The sequence below is a fragment of the Culex pipiens genome, chromosome 3, assembly GCF_016801865.2.
Source record: "Culex pipiens pallens isolate TS chromosome 3, TS_CPP_V2, whole genome shotgun sequence".
Taxonomy (NCBI): domain Eukaryota; kingdom Metazoa; phylum Arthropoda; class Insecta; order Diptera; family Culicidae; genus Culex; species Culex pipiens.
The window spans coordinates 152,121,909-152,142,890 of record NC_068939.1 but is presented as its reverse complement, the minus strand read 5'-3'; the positions used below and the strand labels follow the sequence as shown (position 1 = coordinate 152,142,890).

General features: G+C 37.0%; 1 protein-coding gene across 1 annotated transcript in view; it reads left to right on the top strand.

The window, feature by feature from the left end:
• Positions 1–3,155: 3,155 nt before the first annotated feature.
• LOC120427304 (uncharacterized) overlaps positions 3,156–20,982 on the top strand; it is a 92,827-nt gene continuing 75,000 nt past the window's right edge. The window contains exon 1 of the mRNA XM_039592157.2: positions 3,156–3,828. Within this exon, the coding sequence (XP_039448091.1) occupies positions 3,176–3,828 (653 nt within the window). The 5' untranslated portion in view covers positions 3,156–3,175. The remainder of the gene's footprint in view (positions 3,829–20,982) is intronic.

Genomic DNA, 20,982 nt, shown 5'->3' with positions numbered 1-20,982 from the left:
GTTCGACTATCCGAAGGTTTGTGTGGGACTTCGGATAATCGAATCACGAACAAATAAAAAAGAAATCGTATTTTTTCATTTTTTTATTTTTAACATAAAATTTTAGTTCTTCGACCCCATTTTAGTCAAATTTGAGTTGTTGATTGCCTTTTAAAAAATAAAATGCATTTTTTCAATATTACATCATCGCCATTTTGGCCGCCATTTTGGATTTCAAAAATTCTTAATAATTTTAGCGTAGTTTAGGGGTCATACCTATGCTGAACAATCAAAAATTAGACAACGATTTTTTTTTTGATTCAATTATCCTAAGTTTCGATTATCCGAAGTGAAATTTTTCCGAGGCCTTCGGATAATCGAGTCTGGACTGTATAACTATAAACTCAAAATTGTAGAAAAAATACCGTTTTTTTTTCGAAAGTACTAAACTTTTCATAATTTGCAATATGGGTATCAAACTAAGCAAAACTTTGTATGCTTTTTCAATTTATTAGGGTTTTTTTTTTGAGAATACTATTTTTTCACAAATTATCGTATTTTTTCGAAAACATTCAAATTTTCAAATTAAACAATATGGGTATCAAACGAAAAATACCTTCATACAAACATTCAAGTTGTGTATGCTTCATTCCACATTTTGCGTCGTTTGATACCAATACTGCATATTTTGTAAATTTTAGTGTTTTCGAAAAAAAACGGTATTTTGAGATTTTTTTAATATTTAGCAAAAAAAAGTTTAAATAAACTAAAAAAGCATTCCACATTTCGCTCCGTTTGAAACCCATATTGTAAATTATGACAATTTGAGTACTTAAGAAAAATACACTATTTTGTGAAAATTTCAGTATTTAAAAAAAAAACTCTAAAAATATGAATCAGTAAAGAAAATCTCACTTCGTTTGATACTCATATTGCATATTTTGAAAATTTAAGCATTTAAAAAAATATTCCAAAAAACAACTCTAATAAATTGAAAAAAGCATACAAATTTCGCTTCGTTTGATACCCATATTGCAAATTTTGAAAATTTGAGTATTTTCGAAAAAATACGGTATTTTGTGAAAATTTTAGTATTTATACAAAATTAAACTCTAATAAAGTGAAAAAGCATACAAAATTTCGCTTCGTTTGATACCCATATTGCATATTTTGAAAATTTGAGTATTTTCGAAAATAATACGATATTTTGTGATTTTTTTTATATTTTGCAAAAAAAGTTTTAAAAAACTAAAAAAGCATATAAACTTTTGCTCCGTATGAAATCCATTTTGCAAATTATGACAATTTGAGTACATTCAAAAAAATACAGTATTTTGTGAAAATTTCAGTATTTAAATAAAAAACGACTCTAATAAATTGAAAAAGCATACGAAATTTCACTTCATTTGATACCCATATTGCATATTTTGAAAATTTAAGCATTTAAAAAAATATTCCAAAAAACACCTCTAATAAATTGAAAAAGCAAACGAAATTTCGCTTCATTTGATACCCATATTGCAAATTTTAAAATTTGAGTATTTTCGAAAAAATACGGTATTTTGTGAAAATTTTAGTATTTTCCAAAAAAAAAACAACTCTAATAAAGTGAAAAAGCATACAAAATTTCGCTTCGTTTGATACTCATAATGCATATTTTGAATATTTGAGTATTTTCGAAAAGATACGATACTTTGTGATTTTTTTTATATTTTGCAAAAAAAAAAGCTTTAAAAAACTAAAAAAAGCATACAATATTGCAAATTATGACAATTTGAGTACTTTAAAAAAAAACATTATTTTGTGAAAATTTCATTGATACACATATTGCAAATTTTGAAAATTTCAGTATTTAAAAAAAAAAACTCCAAAAGCCTTAAAATGCAAACAAAATCTCGCTTCGTTTGATACCCATCTTGCATATTTAGTTAATTTTAGTATTTTCGAAAAAATGCTATAATTTGTGAAAATTTTAAGATTTTCCAAAAAACAAATCTAATAAATTGAAAAGCATGAAAATTTTTCTTCATTTGATACCCATATTGCATATTTTGAAAATTTGAGAATTTTCGAAAAAATACGGTGTTTTGTGATTTTTTTTTTGTATTTTGCAAAAAAAAATATAAATAAACTAAAAAAGCATTAAAAATTTCTCGTCATTTGATTGCATAATACAAATTTTGAAAATTTGAGTATTTACGAAAAAAATACAGTATTTTGTGAAAATTTCAGTATTTTCACAAAAAAACTCTTATAATGTGAAAAAAAAAACAAACAAAATTTTGCTTTGTTTGATACCAATATTGGATATTTTTAAAATTTGAGCATTTACGAAAAAATACGGTATTTTGTGATTTTTTTACATTTTGCATAAAAAGAATAAATAAACTAAAAAAGCATACAAAATTTCGCTCCGTTTGAAACTCATATTGCAAGCTATAAAAATTAAGCACTTTCGAAATTCGGGTTTTGTAACAATATTGTGTTTTTTTTACATTGAAAATTACTAGATTTTCAAAAAATATATGCTTAGTGGAAGCATTAAAAATTTAAAATGATATGGTTGAATTAAGTCGATTTTAAAAAGATCTTAAAATGAGTTATCGTCTATTATAGAACTATCGTTATCGTTATCGAGATATTTTTTTCGTTTTTAATTCATTTCAATTTGAAAACAATTGTTGAGCTTGGTCATGATGCTAAACTAGTTAATTAATAATAATTCAATGCATAAATAATGAACTCAATTTTCATTTGACCTAAATCCATCGCAAACTAAATTGACCAGTTCTCGGAACGGCGAATGCATCAAGTTCAAAGTTCATTCATTCTCAAATGAAGCGGAATCGTCGAAAGTTCAATCAGATTTAACTTTCAAAACAAGATAACACTAGATTAGTGTTGTTTTGGGGGCGGGGAGGAGGTCAATAATTTCCACCTAATTTTGCACGATCCAATAAATCATGCCCAAGTTGATTGGCCGTCACTAACACAAAACGCTCCGCCACCTAATCAACATATTAATTTACACACACGCACAGAAATACGGCGGGTGATTTGCCACACCCACGCCACCCCGTAATTAATGGTCCTGGTCCACCCCCGGAGCGCCCACCAGTTTGAATCGCGCGCTCGTCCACGAAACATCGCGTCCAAGTTGTGAAAACCGTCAGAATAAAGAAGAAGAAATCGAACAATGCGTCGTTGGTTCGCGGTTCGCGATGTTTACGAAGTGGTGCGCCCCCTGGCCCACCTGTCGACACTGTTCGGTCTGGCGTCCACTCCGGTCTTTTACAACCCGACGTCCTGGTCTTCCCGCCTGGTGCCAACGAGAGGGTCCACCTGGATCTCCGTAGTTTATTTAGTGGCGTTCTTCGCCTTGTATACGTACTCCACCTACTTGACGATCTTTGTGCAGCTCTTCCACGTGCTGTACAAATCGTTAATCGTCGGGCGAACCGAGTACGCGTACGCCGTCATTATGTACGTGGTCATCGTCTTCTCGATGGTGTTTCTCTACCTAGTTCGGGACAAGCTGGCAAAACTGCTGCACCTTCTGCATCAAGTCGATCGGGGATTAGCCGACTTCCCAAGCGCCATCAACAGTGATCACCAACGGGCCCATTTCCAGCTGACTGTGGCCATTTGGAGCGTCGCAATTGTCACCGGTGTCATGGTTGGGGTCGGGTACTGCTACTACACGACCATCTTTGCGACGTTCCTGTACAACGCGCAAACCGTAATTGCCTATTTGCTGTCCATCAACGGGTACACGCTGTCGATGATCCAGGCGAGCACGATGGTGCTCCTGGCGAAGGATCGCTTCGCGGCCATCAACGGAACGTTCAGGTAATTTAGTCACGATTTTATTCTTCGATATCGTTTCAACAATTGCCATTATATCGCCAACAATCTTGAGAGTTCATAACATCTCGGCTATAAACAGAAACGACCATTCACCACAGTCCATTACACAAATTACCTATCAACCACTACGAAATCAAACAGACATCGAAGTCTACTGTCTCAACAATTGCTAGCCTCGTCCACACCATAGACAAACATTGATTCCGTTTTTCGCCAACCATTAGATAAACAAAACATAACCCCCTGCGGTGAGCATGATTGCCTTGCCCGCGTAACAGCTAAACACACACCCTCCCGGTTCTGTCCACCACAAATTTCGCGAGTGACCACCGTTTAGTCTGCCAAGAAATTTCGCCAAAGGGCCCTTACAGAGTGGACGCTGCAAGCGACGCTACAAGCGACGCGACTAATTTGACAGGCGAAGCGACTACGCGCGACTCATTTGCGGCCAGCAGAAATCGCTCGCCTATTCAGAGTAGAAGCGATTTTTCGCTGCGCTACAAGCGACGAACAAGCAACTGTCAAATTGGTCGCGCGACCGACCTGTGCAAACCGAGGTCAGTCGCTTGCAAATCAAGCGATTTAAATTGATTCTGATGTTTTGTTCAGCTTTTCGCTATTCAAATTACAAATAAAATGGGCAGTAGAATTGTTTAATGCAATAAATAAAGTACATTTAATTAAAAAATTGCAAAATGGTTCGAAATGAATTTTAAATTGTAAATAAAAAAATCAAAATTAAAAAAATCAAAATTCTTCATATTGGAAGGGCATCTCAGAAAGGGTCCACCGAAATAATTTGGTGGCCACTGGCCACTCCGGAACCGGTTCTGAATGTCCTCCGGGGAACCACCGAAGTGGCCAATATCTGATCAGAAGAAAACTAGTCAATGTTGGTATCAAAATTCTTCATATTGGAAGGGCATCTCAAAAAGGGTCCACCGAATTATTTTGGTGGCCACTGGCCACTTCGGAACCGGTTCTGAATGTCCTCCGGGGAACCACCGAAGTGGCCAATATCTGATCAAAGCAAAACCAGTCAATATTGGTATCGAAATTCTTCATTTTGGAAGGACATCTCAGAAATGGTCCACCAAAATAATTTGGTGGCCACTGGCCACTCCGGAACCGGTTCTAAATGTCCTCCGGGGAACCACCGATGTGGCCAATATCTGATCAGAAGAAAACTAGTCAATGTTGGTATCAAAATTCTTCATATTGGAAGGGCATCTCAGAAAGGGTCCACCGAAATAATTTGGTGGCCACTGGCCACTCCGGAACCGGTTCTGAATGTCCTCCGGGGAACCACCGAAGTGGCCAATATCTGATAAGAGCAAAACCAGTCAATATTGGTATCGAAATTCTTCATTTTGGAAGAACATCTCAAAAATGGTCCACCAAAATAATTTGGTGGCCACTCCGGAACCGGTTCTGAATGTCCTCCGGGGAACCACCGAAGTGGCCAATATCTGATCAAAGCAAAACCAGTCAATATTGGTATCGAAATTCTTCATTTTGGAAGAACATCTCAAAAATGGTCCACCAAAATAATTTGGTGGCCACTCCGGAACCGGTTCTGAATGTCCTCCGGGGAACCTCCGAAGTGGCCAATATCTGATCAAAGCAAAACCAGTCAATATTGGTATCGAAATTCTTCATTTTGGAAGTAAATCTCAGAAATTGTCCACCAAAATAATTTGGTGGCCACTGGCCACTCCGGAGCCGGTTCTAAATGTCCTCCGGGGAACCACCGATGTGGCCAATATCTGATCAGAAGAAAACTAGTCAATGTTGGTATCAAAATTCTTCATATTGGAAGGGCATCTCAGAAAGGGTCCACCGAAATAATTTGGTGGCCACTGGCCACTCCGGAACAGGTTCTGAATGTCCTCCGGGGAACCACCGAAGTGGCCAATATCTGATAAGAGCAAAACCAGTCAATATTGGTATCGAAATTCTTCATTTTGGAAGAACATCTCAAAAATGGTCCACCAAAATAATTTGGTGGCCACTCCGGAACCGGTTCTGAATGTCCTCCGGGGAACCACCGAAGTGGCCAATATCTGATCAAAGCAAAACCAGTCAATATTGGTATCGGATTCCCGCGCGCGCCACCATGTCCAGCCGTAACGACGGTAACGTTACGCAGGTTTACGCACGCGTTACGCTCGTCCTGAAATGTCTCGGACTGTACCCGCTGGTGAGCGATCCGGGACGGAGCTTCCGGACGCGCTACCGCGCACTAAACTGCTGCGGCGTCCTGTTTGGAGTCGCGTTCTACGGGTACCTGCTGCTGAACTACTCGCTGGATATGGAGGCCGTTCGGATGAACACGCAGTCGGTGATCGTGCAGCGGATGCTGGATGCGTTTCACGTGGTGCGTTACGTGACGGCCATTGCCGTACCGGCGACGGCCTTGCTGACCTTGGAAAAGTCCTTCCGGATGCTGCAGCTGCTGGAGGAATGCTCCGCGGAGATAGTGCAGCTGCTGCACGGTGTTTCGAAGCGGGTTCCGTTTGGGGTGCTGAGTTCGAGCCGGTTTTTCGTTGCACTACAGGTGGCCTCGGTGGCTTGTCCGGTGTTTTGCGGAATGTTGGCCATGAGTGTCGTGGATGCGCTGGATAAGACTAGAGCCAAACCTGGGCTGTACTTTCGGATTACGAGGTTCTTGTACTTTTGTGGATATGTGCAGCTGTGGCTGCAGCCGACGATAATGTTGTTGCTACTGTTGACGAGATTCGGAGCTGTGAACAAGCTGATGAGGTAAGTTTCTAACTCTTTTTAGTTGTGTCATACTTTATATCGACGTTCTCGTGCTATCTTGTCGCACGTCTCTTTTATGACGTTTTCGGATGTTTAATGTTCGACCTTCAATAAACAAAAAAAAAATAGAGCTCGCAATGTAAACAATAACAAATACGTTTTGTCTGGCTAAACATTCTGTACATTGTCCCGAAGTTTGTCTGAATTTGGTTAACAAAGACCCAAATTATAATTAAAAATATGTAAAGTAGTCGGTCACGCACGTGTGTCAAACGCGTTCTGACTAAAACCCCTTTGGCTAGTTGTCGCACGTGCAGCAATGTTCAGGGTGTGTCAAGATAGCACGATCAGAACAAAACTGAAAAGTGAAAACAATGCACGAAGTTTAACGATTTATTTGATGCTGTCAATCTTGTCAGAAGATTTGACTTACCTCGTTTGAGTGTACAGTACATCGTGTAATGCACTAGTTGGCAGTTGTGTAGAAATTGTAACTCAACTCCCATTACTCAAATTTATTGTCAATATACAGAGCGTCCGAAGCTGGTGCTTGACAGAAACTCCTCCCAGTTTCAACCTTAACGTTGTGCCGCCTAGATATCAACCATGAAGTGGTTCAAAGTGTCCAATATCTACGACGTCATCCAGCCCCTGTATTACCCACTGAAGTTGATGGGACTCTGCGCAATTCCTTTCAACCGTCGATCAACCACGCAAAACACCCTCGGACCTCGAGTCTACGTCATCGCATTCGTCGCCCAGCATGTCTTCTTCGCGTACTACAGTTTGGCCGAGCATCGCATGCCGATCATGTTTACTTCCACGATTGTGCTAAGTTCGTTTGACGTGTACCACATGCTTTACATGCTCAACGCCGTTAGCTCGGTGGTGCATTTTTACCTCGTTCGGTGGGATATTGCATCCTTGCTGGAAGCGCAACACCAAGTTGATCAAACGCTTGCCAAAATGGGCTTCAAAGTAGAATTTCGCGAGCATCACATCCGGGTGACGATTGTGGTACTTGCTGTGGAACTCTCAGCTTTGATCCTGTGCGCGGCGTATTACTGGTACTTTCTGGTGGTCATCAAAACGGGAGTCCTCGTATCATGGCGTCAGATCATCTTCCTGGTGTACATTTTGAACTACTTGCTGATGATGCTGTACGGAACGTTGATGATAGTTCTGCCGCATCAACGATTCGCCACGTTAAATCGTGCTTTCAGGTGAGATTTGTTTCCAAGTCACCCTATCAGACATCGTAGTATAAGAGTAGATGCAAAGTACCGACACTTGATTCAGTTCTATCACAACCACTCCCACAAGTACAACGCAATGGGTTGGTTGAAAGCGAATAACATCTACGATACCGTGAAACCTCTGTTCTTCCACTTGACACTGTTCGGGCTATGCGCGGACATTCCGTCGCCAAGGATTACACCGAAGAACGATATCCGCTTGAAGATGTACCTACCGTTCTTTATCGGATTCTACGCCAGCATCACTTTTCTGAGGATATCCAGACACGATTTAATTTTCAGTTCAATTATTTCGAGCTTCATTTTCGAAATGGCCCACGCGATTGGAACAATGAACTCCGTCAACGCTATGGTTTGGTTCTACCTGTCCCAAGCAAAGATTGCTGGTATCGTGCGCAGATTACATCACATTGATGTTGCCCTGCGCAAAATGCACCTCAGACTCGACCACTCCAGGTGGTACTACCGGTTTGCAATGCCATTGTTGATAACCGATTTGGTGACATTTTCCATATGTGGTGTGTACATCTGGAGCATCACCCGGATGCAATTGATAAGTGTGTCGTGGATTGTTTATTTGTTCCCACTTTTATATCTGGCGTACGCATTTAACTTTGTACTGGTGATGGTGTATGGGACAACGATGGCAGTACTGTTGTTAGTTCGCTACTCTGCGTTGAACGGGATATTCAGGTAAGCCATAAACGATAGGTGCTTCCATTAGCTAAATTAATAGTCACCAGCTTGTACTACAAAGCTACTGCGCACCTTTTAGTGTAAAACGGAACTCAACAGTGGGGAAAAAATCAAACACGATTTAATGAATTTGGTTGCCGGTAAACAAATAAAATGTGAACAGCAGTCGGGCATTTACATGTGACAAAACGTCATCTGGCTGAGTTCCCTTTGGCCAGTTGACGCACTTGCAGGGTGTGACACGACAGCACGGTCAGGTCAAAACTTCTTTTATGTGAAGATTGATTCAGGATTGAAATCGAAATTTGGGGATCTGTAATGGTCAACAAGTGAGGCATTGAAAGCTGCAAAAAAATGGCGTTCTTTACTCAACTTGGATCTTCTTGTACCCTTGGACAAAGTTGTAGGAAATTAAATTTCCACCAAGAATCTCACACTTGGACAATTTTGGGCGAGACCCGCGCCACCTGCTGCCACAATCCTGAAGCGATGTTTTTCCCCATACAATTATGCGAATTTTCCCATATAAACTTCACAAGAAGCGACCCCTTAACCTTAACCGAGTTGTAGGTATGTATATGGACTACACTGAAAAAAATGATACACGGTAAAAAAAATTTTGGTGATTTTTAATTTAACTTTTTGTCACTAAAACTTGATTTGCAAAAAAACACTATTTTATTTTTATTTTATTTTTTGATATGTTTTAGAGGACAAAAAATGCCAACTTTTCAGAAATTTCCAGAATGGGCAAAAAATCATTGACCGAGTTATGATTTTTTGAATCAATACAGATTTTTTCAAAAAATCGAAATATTGGTCGCAAAAATTTTTCAACTTCATTTTTCGATGTAAAATTGAATTTGCAATCAAAAAGTACTGTAGTGAATTTTTGATAAAGTGCACCGTTTTCAAGTTATAACCATTTTCAGGTAACTTTTTTGAAAATAGTCGCAGTTTTTCATTTTTTTAAATTAGTGCCCATGTTTGCCCACTTTTGAAAGAAATATTTTTGAAAAGCTGAGAAAATTCTTTATATTTTGCTTTTTTGAACTTTGTTGATACGACCCTTAGTTGCTGAGATATTGCCATGCAAAGGTTTAAAAACAGAAAAATTGATGTTTGCTAAGTCTCACCCAAACAATTCATCATTTTCTAATGTCGATATCTCAGCAACTATAGGTCCGATTTACAATGTTAGAATATGAAACATTCGTGAAATTTCCCGATCTTTTCGAAAAATGTATTTTCAAAAATTTTAAATCAAGACTAACATTTCAAATGGCCGTAATAATGAATGAAAAAAACGGGCCAACGTTTGAAATGTTAGTCGGAAAATTTCACGAATGTTTCATATTTTAATATTGTCAATCGGACCTATAGTTGCTGAGATATCGACATTAGAAAATGGTGGGTTGTTTGGGTGAGACTTAGAAAACATCAATTTTCCATTCCTTTGTGGACCATCATTCAGTGAGGTACTCCTGGATTTTAGCTCCTGAAAAGTGCTTAAAAAGTGCAAAAATGCCTCACGGCAAGAAAAAGAGGCGGTCCTCACCAGCAGGATCGGCAGATTTGAAGAAGCTAAAGAATGCTGAAGCGCTACCTGCAAAGCCAGGCAGTTTGAGCAAGGACACTCAATAATTGTCTGGAAACCAGTTCGCTACCCTCCCTGTGGACGTGAGCGAGAAGGAAGAAGTTGAACGACGGGAAAAGTTGCCACCCATTTTTGTGAAAACATCGTCATCGGATTCGGTGCGAAAGTGGCTGACCGGATTTATCAAAACTGGTGCTTTACGAGCTTCCATTCGCTTGTGTGCTGATGGACTCAAAATTCTGCTACCTACCAGAAAAGATTACAACTACGTTCGGGATTTCCTGAACAACACAAAGATTGAATACTACAGCCATGACGATCCAGGTAAACGCCCCATGAAACAGGTCCTCCGAGGCCTGTACGACATGGATGTGAGTGTGCTGAAAGAAGAGCTCAAAACTCTGAAGTTGAACGTGATCGAAGTCTTCAAGATGACGAGACACAACAAGGACATCAAGTAACGTGATCAACTGTACCTGGTTCATCTCGAGAGAGGATCGACAACGCCGTCTGAGCTGAAAGCAGTTCGGGCAATTTTCAACATCATCGTGACCTGGGAACGTTATCGTCCAGTGCACCGTGACGTGACACAATGTTCGAATTGCTTGCAGTTTGGGCATGGTGGAAGGAACTGTTTCATCAAGAGTCGTTGTGCAACCTGCGGAGGTGAGCACAAAACTCAAGCTTGCGAAACAATCAACGAGAACATCGAAGCGAAATGCTTCAATTGCGGCGGCGACCATTCTACCAAGAATCGAAGCTGCCCAAAACGTGCTGAGTTTGTAAAAATTCGGCAGCAAGCGACGACGAGGCACCAACCAAATCGTCGCAAAACACCACTAGCATACACGGACGTGGATTTTCCTGCTTTGGCGTCACCAGGAGCAGGATCTACTCGAGTGGTTCCAAATCTGCAGTCATTGCCGTTGAATCAGCGGCAAAGAGTTGCAGAGCATACAACACCTCCAGGCTTCAGTCAGCAACCGAGGGAAAACCAACCAACATCAACGGGTGAAGGCAGTAGTGACCTGTTTTCACCACAAGAACTTCTGAACATTTTCATCGAGATGACAACAACTCTGCGTGGGTGCAAAACTCGCCAGGAACAAGTAAGAACTCTTGGAGCATTCATCTTAAAATACAGTTCGTAGTTTACTCGTTCTAATGATTTTGAATATTTCAATGAATTTTTTTTTTTAGTTTTAAGTTAGGATTAGTTGTTAAAGTGTTTTTTTTTTTCTTTTTTACCCAAATGTATTCAATTCAGTGCAAAAATGTAAAACAATTTGAAGCAAATAAATAAATGTGATCAGTTAATAATAAAACGAAAAATACAACAAAGATGAAGAGCATTAGGCCAAACCACTTATCATGTAAAAGAAATGTAATTATTATAAGAATGTTCAATAAAGACATATTTAATTTAAAAAAAAACATCAATTTTCATGTTTTTTAACCTTTGCATAGCAATATCTCAGCAACTATGGGTCGTATCAACAAAGTTCAAAAAAGCAAAATATAGAGAATTTTCTCAGCTTTTCAAAAATATTTCTTTCAAAAGTGGGCAAACATGAGCACTAATTTTAAAAAATGAAAAACTGCGACTATTTTCAAAAAAGTTACCTAAAAATGGATATAACTTGAAAACGGTGCACTTTATCAAAATTTCACTTAAGTACTTTTTGATGACAAATTCAATTTTACATCGAAGTTGAAAAATTTTTGCGACCAATATTTCGATTTTTTTAAAAAATCTGTATTGATTCAAAAAATCATAACTCGGTCAAAGATTTTTTGCCCATTCTGGAAATTTCTGAAAAGTTGGCATTTTATGTCCTCTAAATCATATCAAAAATAAAAAAAAGTTTTTTTTTGCAAATCAAGTTTTAGTGACAAAAAGTTAAATTAAAAATCACCAAATTTTTTTAACCGTGTATCATTTTTTTCAGTGTAGTCCATATCCATACCTACAACTTTGCCGAAGACACCAAATCGATCAAAAAGTTCCTTCAAAAGATACAGATTTTTGAATTTTCACATATCATTTTTGTATGGACAGCTGCCAAATTTGTATGGAACATTACATGGACAAACTAATGATGCAAAATGGCTTCTTTGGGCATACCGAAAGCACCAAAATAGTTTCAGCCGGATTAAGAAATGCAAAAATTAAAATTAAAGAAAAAAGACCGATTCCGTAGAGAACTGCTCTGCTGTTGCATGCATGTGGGAATAGCGAACAGCACTAATTCTCCATACAAACATTGGAGAATTTCCATTCGGCCATAGACTTATTAGACTAGACATAGACTTATTAGTCTATGATTCGGCCCCGCCCAAATATTTTTGAAAAATTCAAAGTGCACGTGATTCTGGGAACCCTAAACTTCATGCTTCCCCTTGAGTTGGGCCTGCGCAGAAATTTTGTTGGTCGGTGTTATCTTTGGGGTGTATACATTTCTAAAGACTTGTCACCCTATTAGATATCATAGTATAGCAGAAGATGCAAATTACCGCTACCCGATTTAGTTCCATCACAGCCACTCCCCCGAGTGCATCGCAATGGGTTGCTTCCAAGCAAACGACGTTTACGACACGGTGAAGCCGCTTTTCCGCCACTTGCAACTGTTCGGGCTGTGCGCAGATATTCCGCGGTCAGGGATTACGCCGAAGAAAGTTCCACCTTCCAACATAACTTACCTGCTTTTCTTCATCGGATTGTACTCCTACATTACCTTCGTAACTTTGTTCAGACACGAGTTTCCACTGATTTACAGTTCTTTGATTTTGAACTTCGTGTATGAGACATCCCACGCCATTTGTCTCTTGAACGCCATCAATACCATGGTATGGTTCTATAAGACGCGAGCAAAAATCTTTCAAACAGTACGAGAATTGCATCTCTTCGATGTCTCCCTTTGCGGAAGGCACCTCTTACTTGACAACTCCAAATGGCACTTTCGGTTCACAACGGCACTGTTGGTCATTGACGGATCTACTCTTTCAATATGTGCCGTATACCTTTGGAGCTTCACCGAGATACATCAAATGGGCGAAGCCTGGTCCAGTTGTTTGTGGCCAATCTTATATCTGGCGTACGCGTTCAACTTTGTACTGGTGATGTTGTATGGCACTATAATCGTGATACTGGTGATGGTTCGCTACTCCGCCTTAAACAGATTGTTCAGGTAAGACAACTAAATAAGTTGCATCCATTAGCTTAATTAATCAATTTCAACAAGTGTCACAGAGCAGGTGGTACACCTTCAGTGCAGTACAAAATGCTGTAGTGATAAGTTCTAGCAGATTCAATCATGCAGTGGTTTGCCATTAACAGTATTCACGACGTAATACGGCCTCTGTACTACTCGTAAAGGTTGATGGGACTGTGTGCCATTCCTTTAAATTCTTCTTCAAATACAGAGTGTGGACCTCGTGCTTATGTCGTGTTCTTCATCGGTTTAAACTTCTATTTCACATACTGCAGTCTGTTCGTGAATCGGATGCCAATGATATTCACCTCAACCATTGTGCTCAATTCGTTTGACCTGTACCATATCATATACTTAGTAAATGCTATTTGTTCAATCGTCTACTTGTACATCGTTCGACTAGATGTTATTGCCATTTTGGAAGAGCAGCATCGAATAGATAAGGCCTTAAATAATTTAAACTTTAAAGGAGATTTCCTGAACCATCACATTCAGCTGACAATCACAGTGATTAGCGTGGTAATTTCGGCTTTCGTTTTGTGCATGGCATATTTCTGGTATTTCCTGGTGGTGGTTAAAACGGAACTATAATTATCGTGGCGACTGTTTATCTACCTGTTGTACATCTACAACTACTTGCTGTCGATGCTGTACGGAACGGTGATGGTGGTGCTGCCCCTGCAGCGGTTCGCTGCTCTCAATCAGGTCTTTAGGTGAGCTGTTGGATTTAAGACTAATGTTCGCTCGCCACTCTGCATTCAAAAGGGATATTCAACTTTCCAAGAAATATTAGTTGAATCCATTTGCTAAATTGATGACTGACAACAATGCCATGCAAACGCAAGGCTGCTCGGCAATTACCAGTATGAAACAGTACGCTGAAGTGAAAAGTTGTTTCAAATCATGAAGTGGGCCGCTATAAATAGTGTTTATGACGCTGTCAAACCTCTATACTACTCGTTAAAGCTGATGGGGTTCTGTGCAATTCCATGGAATTCTTCTCCAAATTTAAAGCCCAAATTCAAATCGCGCGCTTATGTTGTATTCTTCATCGTTTTGCATACTTTCTTCACATATTACAGTCTGGTCGAGAATCAAATGCCGATGATGTTCACCTCCAAAATTATGAGCAAATCATTCGATTTGTTTTATATCATCTATTTGCTAAATGCCATAAGTTCAATAATATATTTGTACATTGTACGCTTCGATGTTGTTGCCATTTTGGAAGAACAGCACCAAATGGACAAAATCCTCAACAAGCTAAACTTTCAAGTAAACTTCGCCAGTTATTTCGTACGTTTGGTGGCCACAGTGTTTGTCGTGCTGCTTTCGGCCATCAGTTTGTGCACAACATTTCATGTTTACTATATGGTGGCGCTCAAAACAGGAACGAACGCGTCGTGGCGCCAGACTATTTATCTGGTGTACATATTCAACTACCTGCTTACGATGCTGTACGCAACGGCAATGGTGATTTTACCACTGCAGCGGTTTTCCGCACTGAATCAGATCTTCAGGTGAGTTTTTAGCTTTCTTAACTGAAAAATTAATTTCCTGATTCATAAACTCACCTTCAGGTTAATACAATACAATGCCCCCCCCCCCCCCTTCCACCTTTCATACTCAGTCAGAACTTGGCGGACCAAAATTACCAATTGGAACAAAGTTTTTGCAAATCGACGAGGGGTCGGGCAACTTTTTCCGATTGCGTGTGAGTTGGCAAAGAATGGCCCAAATGTTTTCTCTGATTCGCATCTTTTTTTATTTATTTTACATTTATTTGAATTCCAAAGCAAAACAAGATTCAATTGGCTTATCTAGGCAACATGATTTTGGTAACTTGAATTTTCTTCGAAACACTTTTAAAGTGCAATAACATGTTCTTTTAAGTTTTCTTCTCATAAAAGAATCAAGAAAATGTTATCTGTTACAAAATCTTTAAAATAAAAAAAAGTTTGAGTTTGAATCTTCTAATTTTATTGGTCATAAAAATATATTTTTTTTAATTCACATTCACAACAAAAATCCTAAATTCCTAGAAATATAAACTATGATCCTACTCTTTGCATTTTGTGATAATTTGATGATTCCGTTTATATTTTCTTTCTATGTAACTGATTCTTACTTACTTCTTGCAAGTATTCTTAGCATTAGTGTCTTAGTAAACATTGTAACAATTTTGTGTAATAGTTATGTATGCTTTTTGGTTTCTTCAAACAGTTTTTATCACACTTTTCAATTGAAAACTAATATAATTTACAAAAAAAGGCTTTGCGAATGAAATGTTTGTCCAAACACGGAAATACCCTAATTTCGTCGCTCTCCGCGAGATCTTGAAAATTCACTGATCCTTGCGATAATCTATACTTTTTGGAAAACCATTTTTTTTTTGTAATTTAAAGTGGCAACTTTTGGTACCCAAAAAAGTGTAGGTCAGCGCTTTCAGAGCATTTGTGCGCGTCAAAAAACCTAGTATTTTTTTTTCCAAAAAATCTACTCTTGGAACCCTGTTAATGAAGTTCTCCCATTTTTCGGGACGTTCGGTAAATTTTAGCGAGGAATCAGATAAATATATTTTTCCTGTCTTTCTTGAACGACGAAATGGCTTACGTTTCTCTACAAAAAAAAAAACAGAATTGAAAAATTATTCTTTTTGATACAAGGGCTTAAAACTATTACTTTTCAGCATTGAAAATGGTTGCTAAATTATAACATTTCAGAATTTGTATTGAAAAGTAATACTTTTCAGTAATCCCTGGGCTTTGTCATAATGAGTGTCACAGGCTTGATGCTTGTTTGGCAAAGAGTATGATTTGATTCGATGTGGAATTAAAATCGAAGTGTTCAGTACACAGAAAAAAAAATGATGGTAATATTCATCAGGAAATGGTGACAGATTTTGTGGCAAAAAAAATGATAAATTTTACCTTAGAAAATGATGAATTTTCATCAGTTTCTGATGATTATTCATCAGGTTCACATTTTTAAACATTTTTTGAGTAATATTACTCAAAAAATGATTAATATTCAACCAACCAAATTTTCAACATTCCAAAATTCAATTTTTTTTTTGCTGTGTACACAGAAAAAAAAAGTTGAATTTTGGAATGTTGAAAATTTGGTAGGTTGAATATTACCTCTTTATTTGTGTAAAAATGTGAACCTGATGAATATTCATCAAAAACTGATGAAAATTCATCATTTTCTGGGGTAAAATTTATCATTTATTTTGCCACAAAATCTGTCACCATTTCCTGATGAATATTACCATCATTTTTTTTTCTGTGTATATTGCTGAAGCTTCCATTTTTACACATGGACACCACTTCATGCTGCGAGAACCCACTTTAGCGCAGTCTCAGGGCTTAATCGATGGCCGGAAAGCTGTCATCGAGACAAGGAGGTTCTCCGATAGTGGAAATATCACATTTGTACAATGAACATATGTGATTTTTCCCTATCTTAATGTGGGTGTCAGGTTAGGATGCGGGTTTTTTAAAATTTAGTTTTTGTAGAATTTAGGATTTTAACAATAAATATCAACTTTTAATACTTTAGTTATTTAGGGACAAAATTAGTAACAGTGAATTTAGTAATTCTATCAGACTCGGTGATTTTCATTCAAGTAGCATAAAAACCATTATGATTTGGCAAAATTTCCGTAGAGTCTCGATCAATCAATAGTGAAATGATATCGGACTATGTTCGTTGATCTGTTGAACTAACGGTTGTCGGATTATGATTGTATCGACCATTGTTGCGAATCGAGGATCTACTGTAATTTTGACGATCAAATCGTCAATCGTCGTCTCTATTTCAATTCACGACTTGTAAAATATGATCATGATGTTATTCTTTTTTTTTTTGTTTTTTTTTTTAAAGAAGCCAGACAGGTTTTACAAGAAACGTTTTTTTGGCTATTAATTAAAATGTCGGGGATTTGAGATAAGAGTAGCTTTCGGATAGCTTGCTTTAAATCTTGTATTCAATTCAAGTTAGGTACACGCAACCCAGACTTCGGTCAAATTGACCGAAATACTCGGTAAATTTATCGGAGATTCTCTGATAGAGCGTCTCTATCAGAGAATTCTCCGTCAAAGCTTTATCAGACATTCTCTGATAAAGTTCATGAGGTTCACGCGGGCAGATTTGACAGATGAATTCTTTGATTGTGTTGGTGAACTTTTAGCAAAAGTTTTGTTGCCAAATCTCGCCGCTTGGGCAGCGCTAGCGTCGTTCCTGTAAAAAAAACGCACGCACACCACTACACTAGTGAATTTGCATTAGTAAGGAGGAAATCTTGTTTCGGGGGAATGAAATCAGACGATGAAACAGTTTTCGATCATTTATTTTTCTTATATTTTACACTGTACACTTTCGTTTATCAGGATCTAACAGCTGAGAAGATGCAAAAAGCTGGCAGGGAAAATCCGCGGCTTTATTGAAGTAAATCTAATGATTCTAACTATTTTTGAACTATTTGGGGTACAATAACCTTACACTAAACAGTTCGGATTGTTTAGACAACGTGACTCAACGAAAAAATGTACAAGTCCAAATAGTTCAAACAATTTATCAACTTTATTGAGAACAATATAGCAAAATTCCACAGATTTTAGATTTTTATAGTCAGAACCTGTAAGAACTAAAAACCTACTATAAATGCTATAGTAGAACACAATTGATGGCGGCCACATTTTTTTCGATAAGTTTGTATAATCCAAATAATTTGTCAACTTACATGAAGTAAAATTACTATACACCATACTATTTTGAATTAAAAATTTCTATAAGTCCAAATAGTTCAAACAATATTTCAACAGTATGGAGTACAATTACAGTTTGTTATATAATCCAACTATATGTTAAACGATTGGTACAAAAATTTCAACTTTTATCAAGTAAATTGATCACAGTCGATTCCTCTGGATGATAGAGAACCTTCAACACCCCCACTTCTCCTCAGATTATCAGAAAACTCCCCAAAAGAAGAAAAATGTTACGAGGGCTCATGAAATTGACTTTCACTATTCCAGAAAAAGTAGGCATGCTGTTCTTACCATACACCAAAAATATGTGTACTACATGGTAGACTATTACTGTTCACTATAAAATGAGTCAATTGTTTGGACTACTTGGACTTATCGAAAAATACTTGCCCCCGAGCTTGCTCCCTTCTAACACAACATGTCACCAAAACCACTGAAAAACCACCAACAGATATAGATCAATCGGATAAGGCGGCAGCAGTTCGGCAGCAACGTAAATAACATCACATATAATGGCGGTAAACATTCACCAACTATCGATAGAACTTAAAAATCAAATTTGATTATATCCGAAGTAGTTATCACAACAATTGTAGGGTTCATTTTTGCGGTCTTTTTTAAAGTGTCGGCAAAGTAGTGTCGGTAAAGTAGTTTTTCAGAAACTATATAGGGAATAGTCAATTTTTTGGGCAATGACTATTTGACGTAAAATCCAAGTTTATAAAAATATTTACATATGTATGAAAACCTCATATAGTTTTCTGCCTAACAACTAATTTCTCATATAGTAAAATCGACCAAAACTATTTTGGGAATGGAATTAATGGTTTGATATATCGTACATATATAGTTGGGTTACAATTTAATGAATAGTAGAGACCATTTGATAAATAGTTGAGTAACTATTTGTCATAAAGTAGTTATATAGTTCATGACTATGTGGGTTGCATAACATTTTTCGACAATTTGACAATTTGACAATTTGACAATTTGACAATTTGACAATTTGACAATTTGACAATTTGACAATTTGACAATTTGACAATTTGACAATTTGACAATTTGACAATTTGACAATTTGACAATTTGACAATTTGACAATTTAACAATTTGACAATTTGACAATTTGACAATTTGACAATTTGACAATTTGACAATTTGACAATTTGACAATTTGACAATTTGACAATTTGACAATTTGACAATTTGACAATTTGACATTTTGACATTTTGACATTTTGACATTTTGACATTTTGACATTTTGACATTTTGACATTTTGACATTTTGACATTTTGACATTTTGACATTTTGACATTTTGACATTTTGACATTTTGACATTTTGACATTTTGACATTTTGACATTTTGACATTTTGACATTTTGACATTTTGACATTTTGACATTTTGACATTTTGACATTTTGACATTTTGACATTTTGACATTTTGACATTTTGACATTTTGACATTTTGACATTTTGATATTTTGATATTTTGACATTTTGACATTTTGACATTTTGACATTTTGACATTTTGACATTTTGACATTTTGACATTTTGACATTTTGACATTTTGACATTTTGACATTTTGACATTTTGACATTTTGACATTTTGACATTTTGACATTTTGACATTTTGACATTTTGACATTTTGACATTTTGACATTTGACATTTTGACATTTTGACATTTTGACATTTTGACATTTTGACATTTTGACATTTTGACATTTTGACATTTTGACATTTTGACATTTTGACATTTTGACATTTTGACATTTTGACATTTTGACATTTTGACATTTTGACATTTTGACATTTTGACATTTTGACATTTTGACATTTTGACATTTTGACATTTTGACATTTTGACATTTTGACATTTTGACATTTTGACATTTTGACATTTTGACATTTTGACATTTTGACATTTTGACATTTTGACATTTTGACATTTTGACATTTTGACATTTTGACATTTTGACATTTTGACATTTTGACATTTTGACATTTTGACATTTTGACATTTTGACATTTTGACATTTTGACATTTTGACATTTTGACATTTTGACATTTTGACATTTTGACATTTTGACATTTTGACATTTTGACATTTTGACATTTTGACATTTTGACATTTTGACATTTTGACATTTTGACATTTTGACATTTTGACATTTTGACATTTTGACATTTTGACATTTTGACATTTTGACATTTTGACAAATTAAACAATTTAACAATTGAACAATCAAATAAAATTAATTAAAAAACTATTTATCAAATAATTAATTGGGTAACGTATTTTTTGAATGCCCCTTTTCACATAATCGCTGAATGCTCCCCATCTGAGATGACGACTTATGCCGATATCCGCCACTTGGGGCGCAACGATCTTTGGATGAATTCGGGGTGAATTCTCGTGTACGATACAATGTTGTGCTCATGTGTGCGTTAAAGTTATTTTCTTGGATGAACACAAACCAAAAAGTTTATCAGAGAATCTCTGATAGACGATTATCAGAGATCGATCTGATAAGCGCCAGGTTTGCGTGTAGTTATCCGCAAATGAAAATTTGGACTTATATGAATAATTGAACATTTTGGACTTATGAATAACACACAACTGTGCATTTGTTCTAGAGTCAGATCCATACAGCGTCAGTGTTTATTTGGTCGAAGTGTACTAATTCATTGGCAGATCTGATTCTAGTTTTAATGTACGACAAGAGTACTGACGGACGTGACAGGACGAGGGCCCAGTTTAGAGGTTTCGACATCAACGATGTGCGGCTAGATCACCCTCCCAAAAAAAAAAAAAAAAAGAAAAGTAATACT